At 43.3% G+C, this 26,576-nt stretch overlaps 1 protein-coding gene across 2 annotated transcripts in view; it reads right to left on the reverse strand.

Annotated features, from left to right (window-relative positions):
* The window catches only part of LPIN1 (lipin 1), an 80,953-nt gene extending 58,278 nt beyond the window's left edge, over nucleotides 1-22,675 (reverse strand). For both annotated transcript variants that reach the window (XM_086744442.1, XM_086744444.1), the window contains exons 1-2: nucleotides 22,547-22,675; nucleotides 43-99 (exon numbers count right to left, since the gene is read on the reverse strand). In XM_086744442.1, the coding sequence (XP_086600568.1) occupies nucleotides 43-99; nucleotides 22,547-22,636 (147 nt within the window). In that variant the 5' untranslated portion in view covers nucleotides 22,637-22,675. The remainder of the gene's footprint in view (nucleotides 1-42; nucleotides 100-22,546) is intronic.
* Nucleotides 22,676-26,576: the final 3,901 nt, after the last annotated feature.

Below are 26,576 nucleotides of genomic sequence, written 5' to 3' on the forward strand. Positions count from 1 at the left end.
AGGCACTGGAGTTAAAAAGGAAATGAACAATTAAATTCCTACATTTAGATTGCGAGTCCAGACATTTCGAATCCAACCGGGATCTTTCATCAATGGAATCTGAAAGAAACAAAGGATAATGATGAATAATACAGTTGATGATGCACAGAACTTAATGCATCCAAGCCCCAATCATAGTCCTTGAAACCTAGCTGCTCTAATGAATGCCTCTCCTGTGATTCCTTTGTAAGCCACATTGCCCTTGTGTCATCCTCACTTTTTATCTATCCTGAGAGACGTTCTCAATTTCTCTTTCCGTCACCTCAGTTTTCAGGGGTTTTGCAGAAGGATTTACTCCTCTGGTAGTAGGATCTGTATCATCAACTGGAGAGAGCTTGGAAGCAGGGGATCCCTGTGAGCTCTGAAGAAGTATGAATCACAGCAAGCTCTGTTTTTCTCCGTGCAAGATGGGGATGCCCAGTGCAAAGGAGAGAGGCAGAGCTCTAATCCCACCCTGCTGCCTAGGGAAAAGATCTTTTCATATGGCAGCATCCCTAGATCTGTTCTTGGTACAGGAAGACCTCTAATACCCAGTAGGACAGGAAAAGGAATTCTGCAGGACAAGAAGAGCACATCTCAGCCCCTTTGAAGCAATCTGGAGTTCAGGGGCTGCACAGCAGAGCCAGGAATTTACTCCCTGAGTAGTCCCCTCCTGACAGGCAGCACAGGAGCCTCAGCAGAGTGGCTGTGCTTTCACAGCCAGAGCCCCAAATCTGAGACGGCGCACAGTTACAGAGACAACCTCCTTCTGAATACATAGGAGTCAATGGTGATTTCATTTTGAAAGAAACCACAGTTGCAAGACACGTTGAAATAAGTTAATACCTAGTAAAAGGCATAAGCTTCCAGTGTTGCTGAAGACAGTGGGATTCACGTTTGAAATAAAAGCAAAAGTTATTGAAGATAAATTCTGTGCTGCATTTTATACTATTCTTTATTCCATGATGAAATCTTATACTGAAAGGACTAATTCTACAGGATCTATAAATATGACGATATGAACAAATAATTGGAAAGACTTCCCTTTGGTATTTAGTAAAATTAACATTCAGATATGGCCAGGTTTGCAGGAAGTGTGTGTTCTGAAAACATTCATATTCTCTCATATTCAAATCTCAGAATTTTTCAGGCAGAAGTGCTCACTGGGAAAAACAAACCTCATTTTACTCTTTATCATTCTCACATTCTATGACACCCAGTATATTTGATGGAATCTTAATGAGCAACTAGAAAAGGCATGAAATTATCACTTTCTGAACTGTCTCTCGTTTAAGTATGGCTAATGAAACAATAACAAATAAGGAGGACTCAGAAATAGAAAAACAAGCATTACAGAAATAATTCACCCAATTCTGGTAGGTACAGTTCTTAAGGGTTCCATTAATGTTCATTACACTCACTCACACTCTCTATTATATGTTTAATTAGAATAACATTTCGTGTGTGCATGACATGAGAAGTTTGAGGTGGCACCATCAGGAGAAGACAGTAGAGCTCTGGCACGTAGCCCTTCTCTGCTCACAATAATACCTTGCATTAGAGATTGCACCACACTATTCAAACACAATTTACCGAGTCTCTCAACAACCTTATGGGCCAGGAGGTATTATTAATTCCATCTTCCAAATGAAGAAACTGAAATACACCCTGATTAAATTATTTACTCTGTGTTACACAGGAAAGTCTAGCATCAGGATTAGAAACAGATCTCTTTCCATATGGCCCATTGTTTTAACAAGCCTGTCCTTTCTTTCTATTCTCAGAAGCAGAACAAAAATACTGGCATTATTGCATCAATAATTATATGAACAGACATACTCTTGTAGGCTGAATTATTAATTGAAATACCGATGTGTGTTGTATGCAGATGCTGCGTTCAATATAATTACATTTTCCTGTTGTCTGTGTCTGTTTGGATTTAAGATACATCTTGCTGCTTTGTTGACCAAGATGGTGGCTTGGAGATATCACAGCAACTGATTGCTCAGGGATAGCACTAAATATTTAGAACATAAAATATCAGATCAAATTCACAGGAAGTGTTTATGTACTTGATGTTTGTATTTCTGGTGCATATAAAATACATATGGTATATGTGTCCTATATTTTGCTAGGGCAAGTTTCATCCCATTTTATACAGTATGAGGTGTGAGTCTCAGTGTGTATCTTCAGTCTGTGTCACTTTTTGAATTCTAGGAGCACTTCCACCTCCCAGGGAGAGGTGCCAGCCCCATCCATGTCTTTACCATGTAAGAGGGAAACCCACATGTGCTGGCTGGATGCAGTGTTCGGGAACAACTGTGTTCATTCCCTGGAAAATGCCCACCTCAGTTTGGCTGTAGCCTCTGGATTTCCCAAAGGAAATCAGCTGTGCAAAAGAAGAACCAGTTAGGGTGCCAGTTTGCCACCTGTGCACATGACTGGGTCCAGAATAGCTGCTTTGGGGATGGGCTGGAAGGAGCACCTGAGAAGGCAGGCAGCGTACTAGGAGGTGCCACCTTCTTACTCCCAACACCAGAGACAAGTTAGCAGAGTGAATCAAGGGTTTTCTGCATTAATTTACCCCTTCTTCCTCTTTCCCCAACCTTTGCAGTCTGTTCTGAAGTCCATCCAGCTAGAAAACAGCTCATGTGAGTAGATTTATTTTCAAATATCTGTATTTGCAAAAGGATTAAATTGACTCTCTCTTTGTTTCTCTTTCTCTTTCTTTCTTTCTCTCTCATTCTTTCCCTCACTTTTGTTCCCTCTTTCTTTCTCTCTCTCTTTCCTTTTCTTTCTTTCTTAAAAACAATCAAAGTTCTTGATAAATCACATCCATGATTAAATAAATAAATCTCAGAAACACAGTAATAGGATCTGCCACAAGAAAACAGTACGTTTCATTAGCAGAAAAGTCAACAGTGTGTTGCAACAGAGTTGGTAGCTGTACAATACTGCTGCTGCCTGTGCCCTCAGTTCCTCTGAAAAACAGTGATCAGAAACAGTCCTGTAAAACATTCTTTGTGTACTGGTGTAACAACCACGCGACTCTCCAGGATCCCTGCCAACAGTTTAGAAGTACAGTTAATGTTGCAGTTAAGTGTTTGATCTTTAGAGTTGTCCAATCTCTGCTCCTGCTCTCTTTTGAAAAACAACCCTACGGAGTTTTCATTCAGTCCTACTATTGATGGAAAAATTTAGTATTCATTGAATGATATTTTGTCAATTGTTTAGAGTGACTGTTATAAACCAGCTGTCTGCCTTTCCTATTTAGTAGGCTTGGAAATGCAAACTGACATGAGTAAAAATTATTTTAAAGCAGACACAATGTGTCAAATCTTTTCTTCAGCAGTGCCAGTCTCTGTAGTCACCCTGCTGACCTTACAGAGCAAAGCTAATGGAGAGAAAAGATGACCTTGCACTTAAGCTAGTGAAATAGGACACAAGGGCTATATTTCTGTACAAGAAAACTAAACAGTCGAGGTGCAGGCAGAGGCACTGGGACACTCTGGTCTGTGCCCTGACACTGGAAGAACAGCGCTTGGCACAGCTGCAGCCCTGACCAGCCAGCAGTTCCCAGCTTGGGAGCGAGCATAAAGCATTCCAAAAGGTATCTGAATGGACCCAACTGGTTTTGAAGGAGCTTAATAGCATGGAGGTGACCAGATCATGCCAGGTAGCATTAAAACCGGGGGATGAGGACTGTCACTGTTTAGTTCACTAGCACCAGTATAGCCAAGATATCCAGATCTCCTCTGTAGCTACCTGAGCTTTAATCCTTCCAGGAGTGTGGACACATCATAAGGCCTGTTGCTCAGTTTTCCTGATGTCCAACAGGAATAATATCCTCCTAAGCTGTCAGGGTAAAATCATTAATATTCATAAGAGAACTGTAACTTCTGGAGCAAAGCAAAATTTGTCTTTTAACCCCTAAAGAGAGGCTTTATGACCCTGTCTTGGCCAGTCTGACAGCATTGAGCCAAGCTGTACTTTTCCCAGCTAAATATTAAGTGTTTGAGAATTAAAAGATTTCTTATCACTGATAGAAGATGGAGTAAAATGAGAAGATTCAGAGATAACAGATATTATGGCATTATATCTACAGGAGACCAAATTAGTCTATACTTCAAACTCTCACTACACTGAAAAATATATCTTGCATAAAAATATTATAAGGAAAATGAAAAGGTGGTGAGTGTGGTCCATATGTCCTTGAGAGAGATATGGAGATGCAGTGAACATTAAATGCAACAGGAGATATTCAGGCATTAGGAAAACTTTATAACACCAGGAGTAGACAAACTCTGATATGGCTTGCTGGAAGAAGTTGAGATCTTTCAGAGCAGGCTGAACATGCATTTGTCAAAAATGTTTTAATTATAGTTGACTTTGCCTGTAGGCATAGAAACAGACTAGATAATCTCTGAGTCTCTTCCAGCTTTGTATTCTATTATTCTGTCACAAAGTGACATGGCAGGATGAGGCTGCATTTTCAGGACCTCTTTCCTAACAATGAAATCTCACAGTGAGAAAATTCAGAAGCTGGTGGCGAACACCCTGTTGCATGAAATGTCTTGAATTGGACTAAGAAAATAGTCCAGAAATTAGTTGTAGGGAAGCATGGCGGAGTAGCCAAGGGACAAGCTGGGTGACCTAAGAGGCTCTTCTGTCTCAAACTTCCGACTCAGTCTCACGACATCACCTGACTGGTGTTTAACTCATCACACTGATGCAACAGATGTTGTAAACAAAGTTACTTATTTGTGAATTACTCAGGTAATTTAAATCTGGTTCCTACAGTAATCATGCCTCTTAACATAGTTAAGTACACACTGTATGTGTGCTTTGTTGCTGCTAATACCAGGTAGAAACATCCTATTTCTTTCGTTATGGAGCATCTGGTTTTAAAAGACAATTGTAAGACCCACCTCTGGTGCCCACAGGTAACTTAGATTTTCTCTGTAGTGTGGGTGCCTATTGCAGAGCAGCTGATCTGTTCTTTCACAGAGACCCAGCGCCAGTACCTTTGATGAGGGGATGCTATCTCCACTACAGACCATATTTTAAGCAACAAAGAGGAAGGAGAGCTGCCTTCTTTTAAGATAAGATGGCAATCCTAAATTCAGCACATGACCAAATTACCTTTCCGAATGACCTAAAGAAAGAAAACCATTTCCTAGTATCTAGAATAGTCAGATTTGACTATGTTAAGTTTTCCTAGAGAGGTTTATTTAGAGTCAGGTGAAGCTTGGGACATCAGTAAATAATGTCAAACAAATGTAACTACAGAGAGCTCTGTCAGAAACTGCAGTAGAGAGTTCCTAGTCAAATGGCCTGACATCTCAATCCACCAAGCCAAAGAATTGCTGTCTATGTTTACTTTCTACAAGACGGCTACCAAAATGTAGCTGCTGGTCTGTAGGAGGCCACATGGAGGGCTACAGCACATGGAGATCAGCACGGCTTAAGTTCTTTGCGACATGAAAACCATAGTCAAGCTTTATCATATGAAGTGGAGGAGGCTCAACAAGAAACCAGTTCTGCTTTATCACCTCAGTCAAACTTGGCCTGCACCATTGCTTTCAAGTCAAAGGAGCCATTATGCTCGAGCATTTTGGTGGCTCCGGGGTCCCAAGGAGACAGAGACACAGGTAGAGAGTGGGAAGATCCCAAGCATCTTGGAGCCTCCTTACTTGTCCAGCCCTCACAGTTCCTAAATTATTTTAAAATCTAGGCCTATGCTGAATGCTTTTTAATAATCCAGCATCCATGGCATTTCTGTCCTGGAGCTCCAATCTTCTCGCTAAGTAAGCATCAGTGGGAGAAGAGGGGCTGTTGGACTGCTGCAATTTGCAGCAGAACCCTGCACAGTGGTTTGCTAACCATGTTTGAAAGTGAGTTTGAGCAAAAGCAGGAGGAATAGTACATGGAAGCTGAATTATTTAGCTAGGCACCTTATTGAGTACGTCTCAGCACTGGATTAACACATGAGATGCCAGCGCAGGTCTTTGAAATACACCCATCCAGGTGCCTTAAGCCAGGTTTGAATTCTTTCTGCTGAGCTCCTCCCATTTCTTAACCCCACATTAGTCACAGCAAAAATTATCAGCTGTTTATCTAAAATCTTATGACACATCTCTTGGTGGCTGATAAAGATTGTTTACTCATCTCCACCAAGCCATTCAGCCCGAGAAGCGTGTTTGGGCGCTATCTCCATTGGCTGGCGCAGTGGCCCCACCACCACACCTGCTGCTTGCTTTTGGCGGATGTTTTAATGACTGCAGTTAACACCACACCTGGGAATGTTCCTTGTAGGAACTACCCCAGGCTACCAAAAGGCGTTTCATGAGGTGATGTTTCCACATCACCCGATCATCACACTCTCCCTCGTGGCATCAGCCTTTTCAGACCTGGAGGCCTCCCAGCCCTCTCCGTCACAGGGCAGCCTCGCCATCAGGCCTGGAAATGGGGGCCGCTGGATGCAGCTCTCCACCAGACCACGGAGGAAGGCCATACATGCCTTTTACCAGAGGAGGGTTAAAATGACTGCCTCCTCCTCACAGTTAGGGGCGGAAAGCTGGCGGGTAGTGGAGCTGCATGACTGTGGTATCTGCACCATACATGCCCTTGCATGTTGGGCTCAGCCTCGCGGCAAGCTTTGGGTCGTCCAGACCCTCACTGTTAAGTACAAGGCAGAGGAGTTCAAAGCCAGATCTGGTAGAATATGGGATTTGCATCCATAAAGAATCTGGAAACTTTTTGATGTTCATGATAGATAGAAAACAGATCAAGCTGATGCCTGCCCCATTGATATTCATTTTGAGACACCGGGTACGTGCTTAGTCATGTACACAGAGGACTCTCAGGAAGGAAAAAAAGGCAGGAGCTATTAAGAAGCTCTTGGCTTAGTTCAGACATATTCTGGTCAAACAGGTACAGCAGTGGAGTTAAACTCAGAGCAATCCTGTTTACAGTCTTGAGAAGCTGGGTTTGTGACACACACTGGGTCCCCAGGCTCTGCAGCACCCAAAAGTACACAGGAATAACAACTGCTGTAACTGCTGTGCTGCAGCCTGCTCTTTAAATAACACTGGGCACAGTTGGTGCGTTTTCACTTGCTAGTAAATTTTGCCCTAGGTCATATGCCTTACAGAAGCTTGTGGGGAGCTTTCAGAAAGGGGCATTTCCCTGATCCCATTTGTTTTCTGTGTAAATCTGGCCATGAGTTTCAGGAGTGGGGATGCAGTTAGGAAGATGTCAGGCATAAAACTGGGTGCTGCCTGCTGAAAAGCTGGCCGAGCCTTTCATGTTGTGAATTGAACCCTTTGTCTGTTTGCCTAACGCAGCTGCCTCCGTAGCGTGGCATAAATGTCGCAGCAGCAAGTGGGAGGTAATGGTCACATCTGGGGCTGACCTCTAAAAATCAGCTGGGCTTTTTATTCTCTTTGTTTACTCACTTTGTTTACTTGTAGATTTTTACTCAGAGGTCCTCCCTGTTGGTATCATAGCTATTTTAGACTGCAAGTGATGCTTCCCATACCCTTGTCCATTGATTTGTGGTAAACCTCCCATCAGAATACAATTTATTCAGAGCAAATTAAATTTTACCACAGATTGAAGTTGCTTCAAGTCGGTACTGATACCTAAATATTTATGTATAAGCTACAGTTCAGAGCCAGCAAGTTTATCAATTTGCACAAGAAGCAACCAATGTGCACATCAGGTTTCAAGATGTGGCTTCATGACAGATTTGAAAGAGTGAATTAAAATTCATATGGGTTTTTTCACACTTTTCTTTGTCCATCTGGGGAAAAAAAAATAGGTTTGCTATGGTTCTTTCAAACCTTTCATGTAGTCAAATCTTAAAGCCTCATATGCACATTACTAACATTTTTTTTTTAAAGCGGTTTGGTAGCCACAGCCTTTTAGGGAGTAAATTCAGGTCATTTTGTGGAACAGGGGTATGTTTGTAATATGGAGAGGACAGACCTTTTGTCCCAAGATCAGCTTTCTGAAGTGGAAACAACAGAAGAGGAAAAACAATCCTACATCTGAGGGGTGGGTCAGGAAGTTTGGAAACTTCCATTGCAGCTGGCACTATCACAGGCTTTCTGTGCTCTGCTGCATAACCCAGCTTCTGTTTTTAAAACATAAAATAAAGAAAACAGTATCAGGCCCAGACTACTGTTTTGAAACTGAATTTCTCAGTGTTCACAAAGTTCTGAGTTCCTTGGGAGAGCACACAGGGATCACATGTGGTAAAGACTACGTATACGTAAAAGTAAACACAAGTTCATAAATAGACTTTGGAAGCAGTTCCCTGCTGGATTTTATCCAGGAGATCAGAAAATAAGGAGGAGGGGAAAGCAAAGCTACCTTTTGTAACTACGACAGCGTATGATTTGTTTTTCTCACTAATGCTACACGCTGTTCAGGACTATTACTAGGAAGAAGGAGGTGGTCATTAAAAACCAATCAAAATACGCTGCAGCTTTGCTGACTGGTAGATAAACAGCATGTGCAGAACAAGAGGAAGTTTTTAACTCAAATTCTTGGGGAGAAGCATGACAGAATGCAATGGGGCAAGAGTGTATTATTCCTGTGGAGCAAGTTTAGTATTTGTTCATATTAAAAGCTTTAAAAGTCTTTAAGAATATTTTTAAACATGTTAATAATCCTTTGGTCTTACCTGGACTTTAATTAACACTAAAATAATTGGATTGGTTTTGAAATTGTTCCACATATGTAACTATATCACACTTACAGAGTTTCCTGCCTGTCCTCCTACTTCCTTCAGTATTTTGGCTAAACCAGGCTCAGTGGTCTGGCATCAATTGCTCTCTTTCGTTAAATGTCATATAGTTTTTTCTCCAGGCAGTGCAATGCTATGGGTGAAGCTTTACACATCCCTGACTGTAGAGAGTGCAGTTTATGTCACCAGCAGATGCTCCACATGGGGCTGACTGACCCAGAACAGAGCAACAACTCCTAATATTAACTAAAAGTGTCTGATTGACACTCCTGAAGATGCCATTGCTGCTAGGCTGGTGGTGAAGTGGTGCTGGATTGGTACAGCAGCAACCATCTGCGCTCAGGAATGCCTTGGGGCTCTCTGTTTTCTGGATCTGTAGCTTAAGAACAATATGGAGAGACAGTTCTCAAGATCTGCGCCAGAAACCTCTCCCAGACTCCACTGAGATCATCAGAGATCCACCTCTGTCAGTGGAGGATCCTGGCTGCTATTTCTGTTACCTACACAGGGTTGGTTTTCCCCAGAAGTGAAATCAAGGAATTCAAAGCTCCATTTTGAATGGAGCTCTATTTTGAATGGCACCAGTTGAGTAGAAAGATTTCCTGCCTCTGGCTTGGTTTGTTAGTGTTAGCTTTAGTGAGATAGCTTTAGATTTGGAGTCCTTATGGTGTACAATGCAAAGATATTTAACATAAGAACCCTCCTATATTCAGGCCAGATGCACCTGTCTGACTTTAAGGACAGAGAATAGTCCCCCTAACTTCAAGACAACCTTTCTTAAGTGGAATCAGATCCTGGGGCTGCCTCTTTTACCTTAGACATCCGTAACAAAGATGATGACATCTGGATTCCCTTCCCCATCAACAGGAAGTGCAGCATTGCTAGAGCATGATCCATCTGACCTACCTTAAGATGACACGACACGGAGCACTAAGATCTAGCCTGTTTTCTGTAAAGGGACCTCTGACCTGTCTTGGTGTCATGGTTTAGCCCCACTCGGGACCAAACTACACAGTCGCTCTCTCACTCTTTGCAGCTGGGCCGGACCGAGTTGAGCCCAGATGGCCACTCGGCGGGAGGCCAGAGGGTGAGGGCCACAAGGCCCACAAGGCTCGTGCCTCACCCTCTCTGCCCCTGCTTCAGCTTCTACACATCTTTTTTTTTTTTTTTCTCCTGTTTTTCCCCTTCTTAAATACGTTATCGCAGAGGCGTTCTCTGGGAACATTCTGCTACCAATTGTCTCAGCCCTGGCCAGCAGCAGGTCTGTCCCAGGTCCGGCCAAGTCCACAGGACAAAGGGGAAGCAACTTCTAGCAGCTTCTTCCAGAAGCTACCACCGTAGCCCCCCTCACTAAATAAAACCAGGACACTTGGGAAGACCATTTCTATAACCACCCTCTCACTATTGTTTTTCCTTTACATGTTTTTACCCCTTTTCCCCACAGGATAGATCTGCTTTTGTACCTTGCCTAAAGCACACTGCTTCCATCAGGGGTTGCAGCTCCATGAAACAAAGTCAGCTTTTCTTCCATAAAGCTCTCGTGGGCAGTGGGAAAGTGAAAACAAATGCAAATCTATCCAGAACAGCAATCGAAGGACCCTCATTTTTGTCAGTATTAAATTATACCAGGGTTTACGAAGTCAAAGAAAATGCACTAAGATTCACCTTTTATACTGCTGTTTGCTGACCTTTGGCAGAGCTTAGAAACTTTAATTGTGGCCCACTTTGCCACACGCTGTACAGGAGCAAAACAAAAAAGTTGTGCCAGGATGTCTCTTTTGTGTAATCCTCCCTAATTTAATAAAGTCAAAGATTTCCAAATATTAACATTTGTCTGGTCAGTCATTCCCTGGCTGCTGCTTGTCACCAGTTTTATTAATATAATAAAGAATAAGATGTCATTAATGTAGGCAGCGAAGGATGAGCTGAAAAGTTTGCTTGACGTGTATGGCAGGGTGGGGAACGTGCTGCCCGGCTGCCAGGAGGCCAGCGAGCGGTCAGTGGGTCTGTCTGCTCCAGCCCTCCCAATGGCCTGGTTTCAGGGCTGCTTCTCTGGGGATTTATAAAGGCCTTTTACAAAGCAGAAAATAAACCATCGGTGTTACCAAGCAATAAGGCCACTAATTTTCAATAGCTGTGAACTGACAGAAGCTGGTTAAAGTGAGGAACTGCCTCTCCCATGTGGAAATATGGTGCAGATCCTGTGAACAACATCTTCCCCAACCTTAGCCGAAGCCTAAGCGAGCTTACAGTTCCCTCTGTAGGCAGTGGGGAGGTGGAGACAATTTCAAGGACTTATTTACTCAACACGATCGTTGTTTTTAGTTGGGGAAATGAGCCCTTCTGTAGGGATGCCTCTCTCCTTCCACTGAACACAAATGTGGTAAAAAAACCCTGCAGCATCCTATTTCGCCCCCTCTGGTGTGCGTGGAATTGAAATGAGTCCATTGAAAAGCAGGAGGGGGGAACTCCAGGGAACCTGTCGGAATCCCAGGAGTGGCTGGGATTGAGGAGCCTTCCCCAAATGCCATGTGAGGAAGGACTAAATGTTGACACCTCTGGCCTTTGGCAACCCTCCTCAGTGGAGGCGGAAGGCTTCCTCCAGCTCCGTCCAGAAGCTAAGGGAGAGCATTTCTGGGCTGGATGCAGCCCAGCTCTTGCATGCATCTTATATGGGTGCTGTGTGGAAGGGAAACCTTCTCCCACCAGCCAGTGCCCCCATCCCTTTGGATGTGTCATCCCTCACCCCCTGACTCCAGTTCACTCTCACCTTTAACCCCCCCCCCCTCTACCCAGCCTTTCTTCCAAACCTGGCTCCATCCCTGCAGGCTGGCCCACTGACAGTCCTTTCCTGCTTACAGGCTACAGGAAAAGTGCCCAGTCCGTGCAAAAATTAAATAACTGGGTCCTGCAGTAAGTGCTGAGTTAATACTTAGTCCAGAACATTTTCACAGTATTTCATCCGTGGCAGAAACCTTTCTCTCCTACTCAGCTGCCCAGAACTGCCAAGAAAACATTCAGAAACTTGACTGTTGCCTCGTGACTCTGCACTAACCTGTCACCCATTAGGCACATACTGCCTGCAGGAAACTAGACACCTGCTTCGGGCTGCTTCTTGCAGTCATGAAGTGTTGGTATAGTATGTCTGCCAAACCCCTATTAATAAACCACCTTTTTGTCTGTCGCGGTTATGCTGAGATAAAATGCCATTCCCCTTCTACCATCCATCCTTTTTCTGTTTCACAGGTCCTAACACAGCTTTCTTTTCTGTACCATTTCCTAATCTACTGAGATTTGTGCATGACTTAACCAGAGGAGGAAGAATATAAAAATCAGTGAACTAATCACATAAATAAGAGTTACAGGGAACTACTTGTTCTCAGCTATACTGTTAGGGCCTGACTATGCATAACCTACCACCCTACAGGGGAGGAAAAGAGAGAGAGATAAAGAATATTAATTTTGAGCAAAACTTATGTTTTATGGCACAGTTTATAGCCAAATGTGTTGCTGCAGAAATGTTCTGTGACCATCTGCATGGACTCCTACCTTACAAGTCTAATGCAACAGCTGGAGGGGAGCAGAAGGGACAGATGAAATGAAAAAACAAAGCAAACTTCTTTCTTCCATCATTTTAACTCCCTTCACTTAATGCTACTTTTTACATAGGAGCAGAGAAAAAGTATTATTCTGTTTATAATCTGTTTGTTAAATGCATCACCCTTCTCTTATATACAGCACAGCCTCCCTGAATCTCAAAGTACATTACAAAAGATGTGATTAGCATAATTCCCTTTTAACAGATGGAGCAACTGAGAAAGTTGCAGTGGGTTATTGAAACTCATCCAGCAGCACAAGGGAAAACAGCTTTGTCATCCTGTCTCGGGCCAGCGCTGCACTGATTAGGCCAAGAGCTACAGTTCATTTCTCAATCTTAGCTGTGAGTCCAGACTTATTTGACTTAAATTCAAGTCATTGCCTCTGTTGCACACATGACATAACATTTCCAGGGGAAGGGATTTATGAGTACCCAAACATTTTTACCAAAGGTCATGTCTGTATTGCTTTAAATTAGCTCAATTGCAATGACTGTTGCATTTCCACTGACCTTCCAAAAAATGCCAGGATTCAGCCAGCTAATTCAATTTAACTAAGGATATAAAGATTAAGAACACTTAAATACATACAGGAAAACTCTCCTTCAAGCTTCATCTGTTTTATTTTAAACTAAGCTAACAGAAATTTAGGAAACTCTTGTTTTTTAAAAGATTTTTCATACAATACTCTTTATTTAAAAGTATTTTTTTACTGAGTTTCCTAAACGTCCCTCTGCAGGAAAGCCCCCTCCAGATGTCTTTGACTCATAAAATCCCCTAACCAAAAGCTGGCAGACTGGAGGTGCTCAGACATTTATGATGAAACAAGATCCCTGAACTCTGGAGATTTCTGAGATATGTGCTGGGGTGCAGATCCCACAAAGCCCCAGCTTGTGCCTCTGCCTTATATTTCTCTGCCTTCAAGCATCCAAGAAATTATGAGCCCATGGGATCCTAAAATACTTAGGAAAAGATAGGGCAATCCATCATGACTTCCAGATTTTAAAGGAAAATTAATGATTTTATTAGCAAAGCTATGTAGAACTCCCAATTGCTTGTGTAAGTAAAAATTAACCCTAAGATGCCTGATGATACATTATTTGCTTTTTAAAGGGTCACCTCCACCCTGTAGCAGATTGCTACATGGAGGATGCTAGCATCAAAGCTGTAGTACGTGCAGAGGGTGGGCAAAGAGCGTGGCGAGTTATACTCAGCATAAGGCAGAAAAAAAAATCCCTGAGATGTAAAACACTGATGTAAAGGTAAATAAATGAAAAACTTTCATACTGGTTAGCTGGTATACAAAAATATCTGAATATAAGGATACATCCGGATTAACTGACTTTTTTTCTTAAAGGATACATGCAATTTAATCAACCTGCTTGCTGCAGGCTGTTAATTGTCAGAGTGCCTCATCTCTAACAAGAGGAAGATGAATACCAGGCATCAGCCATAACTAATGTGTATGGCCACTGGAGGTCACTTTTGGTTTAGAAATCCTCCACTTTCGAGGCCTTTTGGCAGCAGTACAACTTCTGCAAAAGCAGAAAGGAACACAACTGGAGTTTGCAACTTGTTCATGAAAATTCATTGGAAAATATTTCTTTCATTTTAGGATATTTTGTAGCCCAGAAGGGCTTCAGAGAATTCTAGCAAATTATCTTCATGAAACAGCTATTCTCACTGCTTATTTTCCATATTACAGAGTTTTTGCAGTGTGGCTATTTTGGCCTGAAAGACAATAACATTAATAAATCAATTAATTGAAACAACAGCTAGAGGATTGGGTTAGAATGAAAAAGAACATATTTTCTGTCTTTGTGGCTATGCAGAGGCATTACTGGCTCTTTATGTAAAAGAACAAAGAAAATGTTAAAACTATTCACCTGGTCCATGGATCAGATATCTACCACTTATCTCAAAGGCCCCAGGTTCCAGGCTTTTGCCACGGAAGAAGTAAAGAAGGAGCAAAGAAAAGTAGCCATATTCTGTATACTGGATTAATTTCTAAACTAATCCTGCAAAATCTTACTTCTCTGAGGGGTCATCCTTAGATGACTGATACAATTACTTCAGAAGGAGAGTGTGTCTGAATAAAAAAGATTTTTTTTTAGACCAGCTGCCAATGATCAGCCTCTTTCTTTTTGCAGTTTTTTTTTCCTGTTTGCTCAGGTCCTCATGAAAGGGGGCTGCTTCCTGGCCTCCCTTGCTTAGGAGCAGCCGTACAGTCCCTTGGCCCCTTGTGTTCCTCATCTCTGTTCGGCAAAGGACAATTTCCTCATCCATTATAGCAGTGCATTCCAGCAGCAATGCCACAAAACCAGCATTACCCCAAGATCAAACCAAGGCTTTTCTAAAATTCAGAAGACAGAGGGGGAAAAAAGAAAGAGAGGGCAAGAGAATATAGAAACCACACAAATCCCTCCATCAGGTATTTTCTTCTTGGCCTTTCTGAAGGAAGGATGGAGAATTTATTGTGAATGGGCATGTTGCCATTGCCTGTAACAGTGCCTGGATAATAATGTAGTGCCTGCTGTGCTCAAGTAAATGATTGCTCTTTTGTGCTGTCTGTGGTTTTGATGATGAACTTCCTGAGAGACTGTAAAGACAAAAATCACAGCTTGCCGTTTGTTGAAGATTTAAAGAGCTATAACTTCTAAGTGGTACTAGTGAGGGATCAGCAAGCTCTTGACTCCTGCCCCTGAGCACCATGGCAGTGCCACAGAATTTGGCAAGACACTGAAATCTCATCTCCTTGGAGGCTTCATTAAAAATACGTATTTTAAACATTTTTCACTTACTTCACTTTTTTACTTATTTTGCTGATACCTAAACAAACCCCACATGCATGCACACAGAATTCCTGCCCGCAAGGCAGGATCCAGAAGAATGGGGCAGAACGCGAAGAGGCTCTGCAAAGCTGACCAGAGACTCTCCTTTGCTGTCAGCTTTGCAGGGAAACCATCCCAATACAGACACGATGGGCAGCAGCACAGGTGAGCAGAGAGCTCAAGGGTGGCGATAAAGGTGAAACAGAAGGTACCAGCTTCAGGTGCAAGAATACAGACCATAGGTTAAATGGGAAATAGTTTCAGGAATTTCTTTTTTCCTCTGCACTAATACATATATGACATTATACTGGTAGTCTCTTAGAAAAATGGTGGCTAATTTTCCTGTGAGGATGGCTACTGGTACCAAAAGAGGGAATATTAATTCTGAGGATGGTCTTGGGGTCACTTTCCTTCCTCATTTCATGAACTGCAATGCCAGGTGGGATGTGCCTCGATTCTAAAACACATTTAAATTGGGAGTGTGGGGGCTGGAGCTGTAAGGCAGCATGCCCTGTCAGGACAGGCATACACAAGGCTTTGCAGTAAAACGTGCCCTTCTCTTCTTACTTCTCCTTTGCTCCATGGGCGAGCGCAGCTTTGCTTTCTGCTCCCATGCTCACTTCTACGCCTGTCTCTAGCCCTCAACATATGCAGCTCTGTTTGCAATTTCTTAATTATTTCTAGATCTGTAAAAGCAATGAGATACACAAGACCATTTGCTCCCATTCCCTTAACTCACCCCCCACCCCCATATATATTATTTCAAGCAGAGTAGAGGACAGTTCTGCATTTCCTGAACCATTTCGCCATGAATGCTGTTCTCCGGTGATCTCCCCAGCTTGTGCCCATTAAAACCAGAGGACGCACCTTCTGGGGTGCCAACACATTGATCCCTCTTCATGTGCACCCCTTTATGACACCCACTGCCTCATGGCTTCTGGGGTGACGGCCGTGGGAAATGCTCAGCTGATGACGGCCCAGCCCTCGTCTGCTGGTTGGTTTGGAGCAGAAGCTCCTTGGCAGCCTGCAGTGCAAGTGCCAGACTTCTGTTGCTTTTCAGGAAGGTTTTTCTTAACTCCTAGAGACAGGGGACTTTAAATGGAAGAAAGTTTTAACCTTTGCCATAACTGGTAAGAACTTGATAAATGCTGAAAGTGGGTAGCAGGAAACAAATATCTATCACTGCTTTCAAAAATCTCTGATTTTAAGGCAGCCCTGGTTCTTGGAGATGCGTTTGTGCTTTCTGCCTCTTTGGAGTTGTTTTTTTCTTATGTGCTCCACTTTTATAAGTGTTTTGCTCTTGCAGCCCAGATCTCAGTGTGGGTTTTACTTAGCTGCTCAGACAAGGCTGCTGAAGCTCACCCCTGGGCTGGCCGGTCCTTAGGCCACGGCCTTGACGTGGTGCAAACAGATGAGGCTCACCTGTCACAGACCACTGCAAGGAGTGGGAGAGTCGGGAACAGAGAGGTTAACACTCCATTTGCATTTACTGCAGCATAAGATACATCAGTGTTATTAAAACATTACTCATCATGCAAAGAAAGGTTATCATGCAAAGGCAGCGTAGGCGACAGGAACTGGGGGGCGAAGCAGCTGGCAGCTTTTATGCTGTTTGCCTGCGGCTTATTGCCCTCACAGCCTTTGGTCCCCATGGGCCAAGCTGAACTTTCCAATCTATATTAAGACAGGGCAGGGTCTCTGAGACATGATCTCCAGATACAGAAGGATTGCTGACCTCTAGCAATCTGCTCTAAATAAAATGCAAAAGGACTTGGTCTCCGGTCAGCTCCCCGGAGAGGTGCTCTGGGAGCTCCGGGGTGAACCTCAGGGCAGGGTCTGGGCTCAATTTACTGTTGTTTTTCAGGAGGTGGGAAGGCAGCACACGTGCTTGCTGCTGAAGGAAAGCAGATCTGCAGTGAATACCTTTGAGACTTATTTATCCATGCAAAAATCCATCCTCCAGTCGCTGAAGTGTCAACCTTCCGAAATGGGAGCAAGGGGATGCAAACAGCCGGAACCTGCTCCCCGGCTGCAGCTGCTGACCGGCCAGGCACAGCAGTGCAAGGCCACGGGTGGGGAAAGGACCTCCTGCCTCGGAAAAGCCTGAGGTCTGCTCAGCAGATCGCTGCAAAAAGGCCCAACAAAATAAAACAGAACAACAGCCCACACTATGTACCCTGTGCGCAGTGCAGTAGTTGAACCCTTGTGCCTGAAGTGTACAGATCAGCTGCAGGTCAGAAAGCCAAGGAGAATCAGGCCCCGTGCGAGAGTTCCTTCGCTGGGGAAGGTCCATGGGATGGGGCAGTCCCAGAGCCCAGACCATTCCTGTCTGCGGGGACAGCTGGGAACAGCCCTGCTGTCAGAATAGCTGGGGGCATCCTTGCTGTAAAGTGCAGGAGAGTCGAGGTGACCACAGCCACTGGGTCCAGTGGGCTCTGATCTCCAGCTGATGCGAGCCGGCACGGCCTCAGTGGGTGAGAGCAGCCTCTGGCCCCAGCCTGCTCATCCCGATTTTCCTGAACTAAAACTCTCACAGTGAGAGACACAGATGGTTTCAGCTTTCCAAAGAAACCAGTGCTAATTAAATTGCTATCCCCTCTGGAGTTTGGTAAATCCAGGACTGCCTGCTGCCCTGGAGAAATGACAGTATTTTGTCAGTGACCCAGTGGTTTGGTGTGGGACTGGACAGAGATTGATAGAAGCTTGCCCTTGAGAAGCCAACCAGTCCCTCTCCCAAGGCAGCATCAACCCCAGCTGTAGCACGAGCAGCAGATGGCAACTTAATTGCAGCAAGACACTGCATTTCTAGAAGGCTTGTCCCAAAGGATCTCGAAATACAATATAAGCTTCAGGTTAAATTAACCTAAAAAAAGTTGGGGGTGGTGGGAAATTAAGGTTACAGTTTCCAAATGTGCACATTCACTTTGGGTACCCAGTACAAGTGGCTCAGAGAGGATTTTCAAAGATGTTCAGCCCTTGAAGTTCAGGGGAAATTTGTAGAAATTCCTCTGACCATGAAGGTCTTGAGCCAGGATCTCAGAGCAGACCTATCTACAACGACTGGAAACACTGGAAAATAATACCTAACTTGTGCCCAGGGCTGTATGGGAAGATTGTATTTGATTAAGGAATTTGCACAGATCTCTCTGTGTGCTGTGCTTTGACAGGCCCAGTCCTGCTCTGAAATTTGGTGATAATGAGGGTGGGTGAGTACTTTCAATGTCCCTCCTGTAATTAAATGTGAACAGCAGTGACAGCATCTGTTAGCTAAGCTACACAGCCCACACTTTTTTATTAGTTATCAGGTTAAAAAAAAATAAAATCTTTATAGGGTCAAATTGAAAGAAACAGCACCATGTGGAGAGCTTGGAGATGTTTAATAATGTTCTCTTTTCTCCAATGCAGGGGTTTTTTTTTGCTAAATATGTTAGTGGCTTTCAATGCCCACCACAAAGCGTACCTCAGGCAATCCCCCCACAGCCCAGCCAGGGGGCAAGAGAGGCCAGGCACATCTCCATCCGAGACAGTCCCATTGCCCTGCTGAATACGATTGCTTGTTGCCCCAGACTGAAAGAGCAGAAATGTTCTCCACACATGACTCAGCAGTGGCTGTTTTGGGCAATATTTGGTTGGAAAAGAAGCTCCACAGCCACCTAGGACTCCTCCACCCCGGCTGGCATCTTTCCCTGGAAAGCAGCAGCCATACAGCCTGACATGTCTCCCTCAGAACATCCCCCCTCCATCCTGCAGTGGCAAGACAGCTGCCTGCCCCAGAGCAGGGGGATTTCAAGCACATGCTTAAAAAATGAAAAAAATAACCCCCAACTGAACTGGTGAAACAATGAAAAAGCTGGAATCCAAACAGACTAATCACTGGAATAAAGGGCCTTCCTCCACATCCTCACCACCAGCCTCAGCCCCACACATCACGCTCGTAGCCTGGCTGCCAACATCAGCATGTGACAGGAGGCCGGCCACCACCACAAGCCCCACGTGTGCCTGTCCTGGTCACAAAATGGGAAATCGGGTTTCTGTGCCCAGCACACAGCTATCCAACCACAGCACCCCTTTGCTGCTCTTGTTATTTATGACCTGGCTTGGCTTTTTGGTGTTGTGTGGGCATAAGCCACGGTGGCTCCACCACCTTGCCAGGTCACCCCACCAGAGCAGAGCAATCAGGTCAGCACAGGGCCACCCCACAACGCAGCAGTGCCTGACCACTGGGACCAGCGTGCTTTCAGGGAGGCACAGGTGAGTGCAGTAACGGTCCCTGCCCTCTCCAGCTCCCCCAGCCCATCTCATCTGGCAAATATGCTCAAATGGGGTTGCCAATCCCAGTGTCAGCCCTACGCCAATGGTGATGTTGCAATGAGTTCCTCACCAGTAACACGTGGCCCAGCTTGTCAGACACTTGCACACACTGTCACTGCCTGCAGGTTGGTAGAGTCTGTCACCGAGAGTTTGTCTCCAGCGGGAAGAGGGGAGTGGGGAAGAGCCAACCTTGTCGAAATGCCAGCGGCACAGCGCTGCCGTGTTTGACTCCTCCATCGCAGCCAGGCCATTCCCCTGAGGAGGCCATGTTGTCTTCTCCCCCTCTTTCTGTACATCATGAAATTCTCACCTCCCCCAGCATCACCTCCTACCACATTTGCAGGGTACAGCGCAAGGATATTGCCGGGACAGTGCTTGCAGGGGGCAGGGATGGACTCAGGGTGGGGCTTTAGCTGTCCAAAGCTGTCCAGAACTGTGAATTAAGCTCTCCCCAACACAAGGGTTAGTGCTGTAGCATATAGCAGCCTCCCCCCCATTTAGATATGGGCTAAACTGGTGCAAGAATGGAGTAGAGATATCCAGCTTTGCATTATCCATACCAAGTTGTGGCAATGCACTATAGCAATTGCAGAGGATTTATAATTATCTTATTTTCACAGGAGTTTTAGGAAGGTAAATACTTAAGGATAGCATAACCTAAATGGTCCAGCAGCAACCTGCGCTTCAGGTGACACTGCTCCGGCAGAGTCCTCCCTTCCGAACATTCCCATTTCCAACAACACAGGTTAGTCACAATTTTCTATTTAAACTTCACATGCTGTCACATTACCAATGACTGGTCAAAAGTGGCAAAGAAACTGGACTGGTTATGCAGATTTTAAGGTAATTTTTTCTCGCTGCTTAATTTGTGTAGTTACCATAAAGCTGTCTTCCTAAGTATCTTTCTGTTTCAAGTCTAAGGGGACTTGTGTGTACATTCTAGTAGAATTCTTTATTCCTCCTCTGAAAAGGACATTCCTATCCTTAGGGAAAGAAAATGTCTCTGTGAAATCATATTTGTGTGGTCCTCTTGCAAGGTCATGGTAAATCAGAGGAAGTGGCTTGAGGTCTAGATGCTTACAAAACCAAATTTTTGCTTCTGGAAGCATGTAATTTTTTAATCTCATGCTATATTTCAGAGCCTAGGGCTCTTACGTTTATCTTTGCATATCTAGGGAGTCTTTATCAAAGAGCTCTCTATTATGAGCTTTTAATATTCTCAAATATATGTATTCTGTCATCCTCTCCAAGGACCACAATTTTCTCTGTACTCTAGGATATATCAACATGCAGAAGCACTTTGGTAAATCTATGGGAGGCAAATGGTCGTCTTTGCTGAAGTCCTTAGCAGAAGCCCAGAGTCAGCAACTCCTAGAGGCCAACAGCAAGAGTTTCAAATGATCTTCAGCGCATCTGTTTCTATCAGAAATCCAATATGCTTTATATGCTGACTAACAGCATTTGTTTAACTTGGAATGAAACTTACACATTTGTTGCAGAATCGATTGTTCTGTGGAGCACTGGGATCCATGATTTCCCTTGGCACTTTAAGAGACTTATATGTGAAGGAAATTCCCAGAAGGGAAATGAAGCTAAAGTGCATATCATACAAATGCAATAGTCAAAATGACATGTAGGACATCTTAATTTTTAATAAAACTGATAGCCAGAAATTCACTGATGTTTGAAATTTATTAAAAAAAAAATCCCTGTCTTCTTTGTTTAGACTCAGAGTTTGGTTTATGTTGAATATAGTTTAGATCTTCCTTAGAGCTCCAACCATCGGCTAACTATTCGGTACCTATCTCTCCACACCCAGCCTCCATTCTGCTCAGTCTGTAGGGGATTTTCCATGTAAACAGAAAGTTTCCACTTACTTTTAGTTAAGAAATCAATATCTATAAATTATCTTCCCACTCATCAAAAACAGACATTCACCAGCACATAAATCCTGTGTCCTGATAGTGAGAACAACTGGTACTCTTTTTCATCCTCCCTGCATGTTCCTCCAAAGATGAGAGTATTTTAAATACACAATCCTATCATCAGCTGAACCAGTTTATTCTATGCCTTTTACCTTCCAAAATCAGTTGCCTCTGATAACTCTTTGGGTACCTGCAGGAAACGTCAGTTCCATGCTTACACACACATTAGTGCATGACCACAAACACTCAGAAACCATTTCAAACATTGACATTTCCAGAAAAATCATAGATCTCTATGTTTATAAATAGATATGGAAATTTAAGGTTATGAAATGAAACTGTAAATACTAATTTCAAGACATATACTTGTTTTTTAAATCATTCTAATACTTTTTAAAAAGTAATTGAAAGCCTTTGTTGTATGTCCTCTTTTCCTGAGACTTAGAGAATTCCCAGGCTATTCAGCAGAGATATTCTTGTTTCCACCTGAAGCCCTGTCAGAGTGAATGCATCCTTTTTCCTTTTCCATCAGAAAATCATACTGACCCACATCCTCTCGAGCAGCATCAGGCATCAAGCCCAGATCTCAAAATACAGGACCATGCAACCACTGCTAGTGGACCATTAGTGCAGATTGTCTTCCGTTGAGGCAGCTTTTATCTTTCTTACAAAAAAAAAATTCTGAGAAGACATTTCTGTATTTGTAATAGGGGTCTCTCTGGCTCTTTTCCTAATACAGACCTTCAGAGCAAGCATTTACTCTATTGTTTACATCATTTTTCCTCCACTATTCCTAAAAGGTATCTTTCAGCAGTGCTGCTTTATGCCATCAGTCAGACAGCAAAGCGAACAGTAGAGAATCAGCCAGGTTTTCTTGTAGCATCTGACAGATGCACAACAGAAGCACAAGAAGGTTTTCCCATTCTTTTTTTTTTTTTTAATCCACAGGTAGAACTAGAACAGACAATCTAACCATTAATGAAACATAAACTTCAATAGGAGAGTAAAAATGCTGATGATACTCAGTTCTGTCTAGGTTCACACAGCACAGCTCATTGCCTGTTTCTAAAGCTTTAAGTTTTATTTATGCAACCTTAAGGCATAAGCTCTTACCCAAGACCAAGGGGAGCCAGTGAGGGTCTCTGGCTGGTCTTCCTCCTCAGATGACCTCCTGAGCTGATCATTTTCCCCCATTCTTTGCATATGCTACTAAAACCACTCTTGGTTTTGGCCATATACAAAAATGCTGCTTTCAAGTTTTAGCTGTTGACAACAAAGCTCCAGAGAATATAGTTTCCCAGCGATCCTGTTTGCTTGCTAATTTTACCTGCTGAAGTTCTTGGAAGCAGAGTCAGAGCAAGAAACCTGAGCTCAGTAAACTAGAGCACACTTTCCTTGCAACTGACTCCTCAAGTATCCTAATTAAGTCAAAGGTTCAGTGAAAAATTAGACCCTGACCAACACAAATTCACTTCCAAACAGTTGGTATCCTTACTTTTGTACAAGATTTTTATGGTTAGACAATTTGCTGAGTTATAAATTCTGTGAACAGAATATAAGGAATTTTTACTGCAAACATTTTATTGCCATCGTCAGTCATATTTAGTACAGATTTTAATGGTTTAGTTTTGTTTTCAAGACAGGTTCTTAATGTCAAAACCTTATTCTGCCATCCTGCAGAGCTTCACAACCATAACTGTATGGATATGAAGGCGGGACAGCTTTTCTGTTCTTCTCTGCAATCAAGTTTGAAAGAGGGGCATTTTCTTTTCCATTTTTTCCTTTTGGTCTTCTGTTTCTGTTGGGTTTGGTACTAGAGTGTAGAATCCAATGATCATATATCTCCCCCTGTGTAACTTCAGACAAAACTTGCCCTGATACCTGTGAGACTTCTGGTTCTGTAAGAGAGGACTGTGGAGTCCAGCATCTTGAAATCACTCTCCTGGTACATCTCTGACTTTGGGCAAAGGCTTCTAAATATTTCCACTGAATTATGTAATGAAATGGGCTATTTATAGTATACCACTGCAGGGGAGTCCTAGTGTTAGCTATGAGCTAATAATGATTATCAGATGAAAAATTATCCCCAAATACGTTTGATATTTAACCTTAAGCGATATGCAAATTCAGCAAGTAGGAAAATAATTAAGTAACGGGAAAAAAAAGGTTGGAAATACGGTATTTTGTAGGGAAACAGCCTGTTGCTAGCACATGGTCTCTCATCACTGTGAGTGTCACTAAGCTTGGCGGCATGTAAAGACAGAGAGAAGACTAAAAAGTGATATCCCTCTCTGATAGCTGGCAGCCCAGCAGGCATTGTCAGCTTGAGGATTAGCATCTCCCAGTCACACAGGCTGTGGTTTGACATGTTTGATAGCAACATCAGCATCAGCTGTACTTGCCTCCATCATCCTCCTTAGCCCAAACTACAACATGCAGAGCTTTTTAAAGTCTGAAACGGTTTCCTAAAACAATTTATTCTGGGGTCTCAAAAAGAGCTGTGACATCCTAGCTGATAGGGAAGCTCACTGCTGCGTGGAGTTGCCTTTAAGCTTTGGGAGTATTGGGTGAGGTGTTATTCCTGCACATCAACCAAAACTAACACAGCTGCCAAACTGCTGCAAATGTCTGACATGGCAAAGGAAATGTCAGTTTGCATCACAAGACAGGCATCAGGTGCAAGAAACCCTCCAGTAACTCACTGGACCTATGGGAGTCCACTGGGCTGCCCTCAGCATCCCTCCTGCACTGTCACACAGCCTTGCGCTGCCAGCTCTGCCCTGCCTGTGCCCCTGAAACTCCACCACTGTGGCCCACTGGTGGCAGTCCCACATGAACATCCCTCCTGATGGGTGACTTAGGACCACAGAATATTGACTTGGAAGACATCTGGAAGAGACCTGATTTTCAGAAAAATTGGTGCTTACTTAGACTCTTTCACATTAGGAACTCAGAATCTGGAGTGGCCCAACAGCCAAGTCATTCCCAAGCTGTAGGCTAGCACTTCCAAGAGAAAACAGCACAGCACTTAAGTTACCAAGATGCTCAAGTTACTCGTTTCTGCCATACACCGAATGTTAAGACCGCAAGCACAGAAACCCATTTATTACTCAGCTGACAGATCACATTTTCTTTCTGGAACAATTTTGGGGAAGGAAATTAAATACAATTCTCCTCATTTCATCTAAACTGGGAAATGCCACACCTAATGAATTTCAATGGCATTCCTTCTTCTGATGAAAGGTCTATTCACTAAACTTAAAAGATAGGAACCACTGTTTGTTAGAGTTATTTTCCACTGTCCCACCCATTTCTTCTGTTAATTTTGCTTTCAAGCTGTGATGGGTCAGTATAACAATCTATCAGAAATACTGTTTAAATCATTTTAATACATTGCATAATGTTTATTTATAAAATTCTTCAAGAAGTGGCTGTGCATCTTTCCCAGCACACAGTATTTCTAAGAGCTTGTCATAGTCTGCATCGTCCAACTTCAGGACCTTTCTGCTTTCATGAGGAAGCACTAACAAGTACAAGTGTTTCTTCTCTGTGACATATAGGAACCCAGTGACTGCTTTTCCTAGACCCATACATCTGATAGTCTGGTATCCTACGTCCAAGGGTGACCATCAAGATTGAGAAGTTCAGAAATGGAATAATAACCAGATGTAAAAAGAATTTTCTCCATAATTTTCATAAACTAGGACAGTGGTTCCCAGCCTTTTCCCAAGGTTGCCATTCCCACCACCTGCTCTCCTTCCCACCTCCTCTGCTACCATGCCCACACAGCCAGGCCACCGTCTCTTTGCCTGCTGAAAGTCTCCTTCCCAGTGCTCCTGCACAGCCCCAGCAGCTGCTCTTCCCTCAGTCCCTTCCCATTTCCCCACTTTCCGGGCTTCATGACTTTGCTGCTACTTCCATAGCTGGTGTTTTCACCCAAAGACACGTGTGGAACATGGGGCTGACACAAAATTCACAGAAGATATTCTCAAACTCAGAGTTCACATAAGCTTCACAATGGTTTTTGGACTCCTGCTCTGCTCGTAGCCTCTGTGAGATCCTGTAGCAACAAGTTTCATTGGATAATTATGCAGTGTAAACAGAAATCCTGATGTCAGTTTTAAACATTGCCTAATGATTTCATTGCATGATGACACAGGGTAAACAGCAGCCAACTTCTTTTTATAAACAGCATTTGCAAGTGCTGTATCATGAGAAGAAAAAAAGCATTTATGATCATCCCAGAATATTTAAATATAGTAATACTAGCTCATGGTAACCTTGGTGTGACCTTTATTTTGCTGACCTGATAAGATTATGTCATCTTATTTTTATTAGAATAATTGTTCAACTTAAAGATTAATTTATTTTTAAATACAATCACAACTCTGCTGTACTGGAACAGTGCCACTCACCTAAAATGGTTTAACTTTCTCTAGCCTTTTCACATTACTGCAGGTGCTGTGGGCAAAGTGTATGGAACTGGTCTTCTCTATTTTCTTTCTGTAAAGGCTTTTGTTTCATAAACACCCATTGCAATTTATAGCACCTTGGTACCTGAAATGGAGCTATATTAAGAAGGCAGGAATAAAATCTACTTTACACAGCTATTGGGTTGTAACTCTGCTGCTTTGTATCTCGTGCAGATTCAAGATTCTGCATGTTCAGCCCTAACATGAAGCTACTGGGGGATTTCAGACTGGTACACGGCGCTGCCAACCTGCCCCAACACAGGTGCCATCTTGTCTAGGACAGATCTGTGAGATTTATGGCTGATAAATCAACAGTATCTACAAGAATAATTTAAGTTCAAATAGAAAGAGATCGTATCATCCCCCAAAAACAGGTTCTGTGTATTTGCAAAAGCACATTCAGCATAGGTATCTTGTGAGGCAGAATTAATCCAATCATTACCACAACACCCTGTGAGCCAATAATTGTTCTCCAAACTGTTACTGGTCCCTATAGGAAGTAACAAGTAAAAATTCACTTTCACAGAATCACAGAATCATAGAACAGTTGGGGTTGGAAGGGACCTTTAAAGGCCATCTAGTCCAATCCCCCTGCAAGGAGCAGGGACATCTCCAACCAGATCAGGTTGCTCAGAGCCCCATCCAACCTGGCCTGGAATGTTTCCAGGGAT

This window comes from Chlamydotis macqueenii, chromosome 3, assembly GCF_036417535.1.
Source record: "Chlamydotis macqueenii isolate bChlMac1 chromosome 3, bChlMac1.mat, whole genome shotgun sequence".
Lineage (NCBI taxonomy): Eukaryota > Metazoa > Chordata > Aves > Otidiformes > Otididae > Chlamydotis > Chlamydotis macqueenii.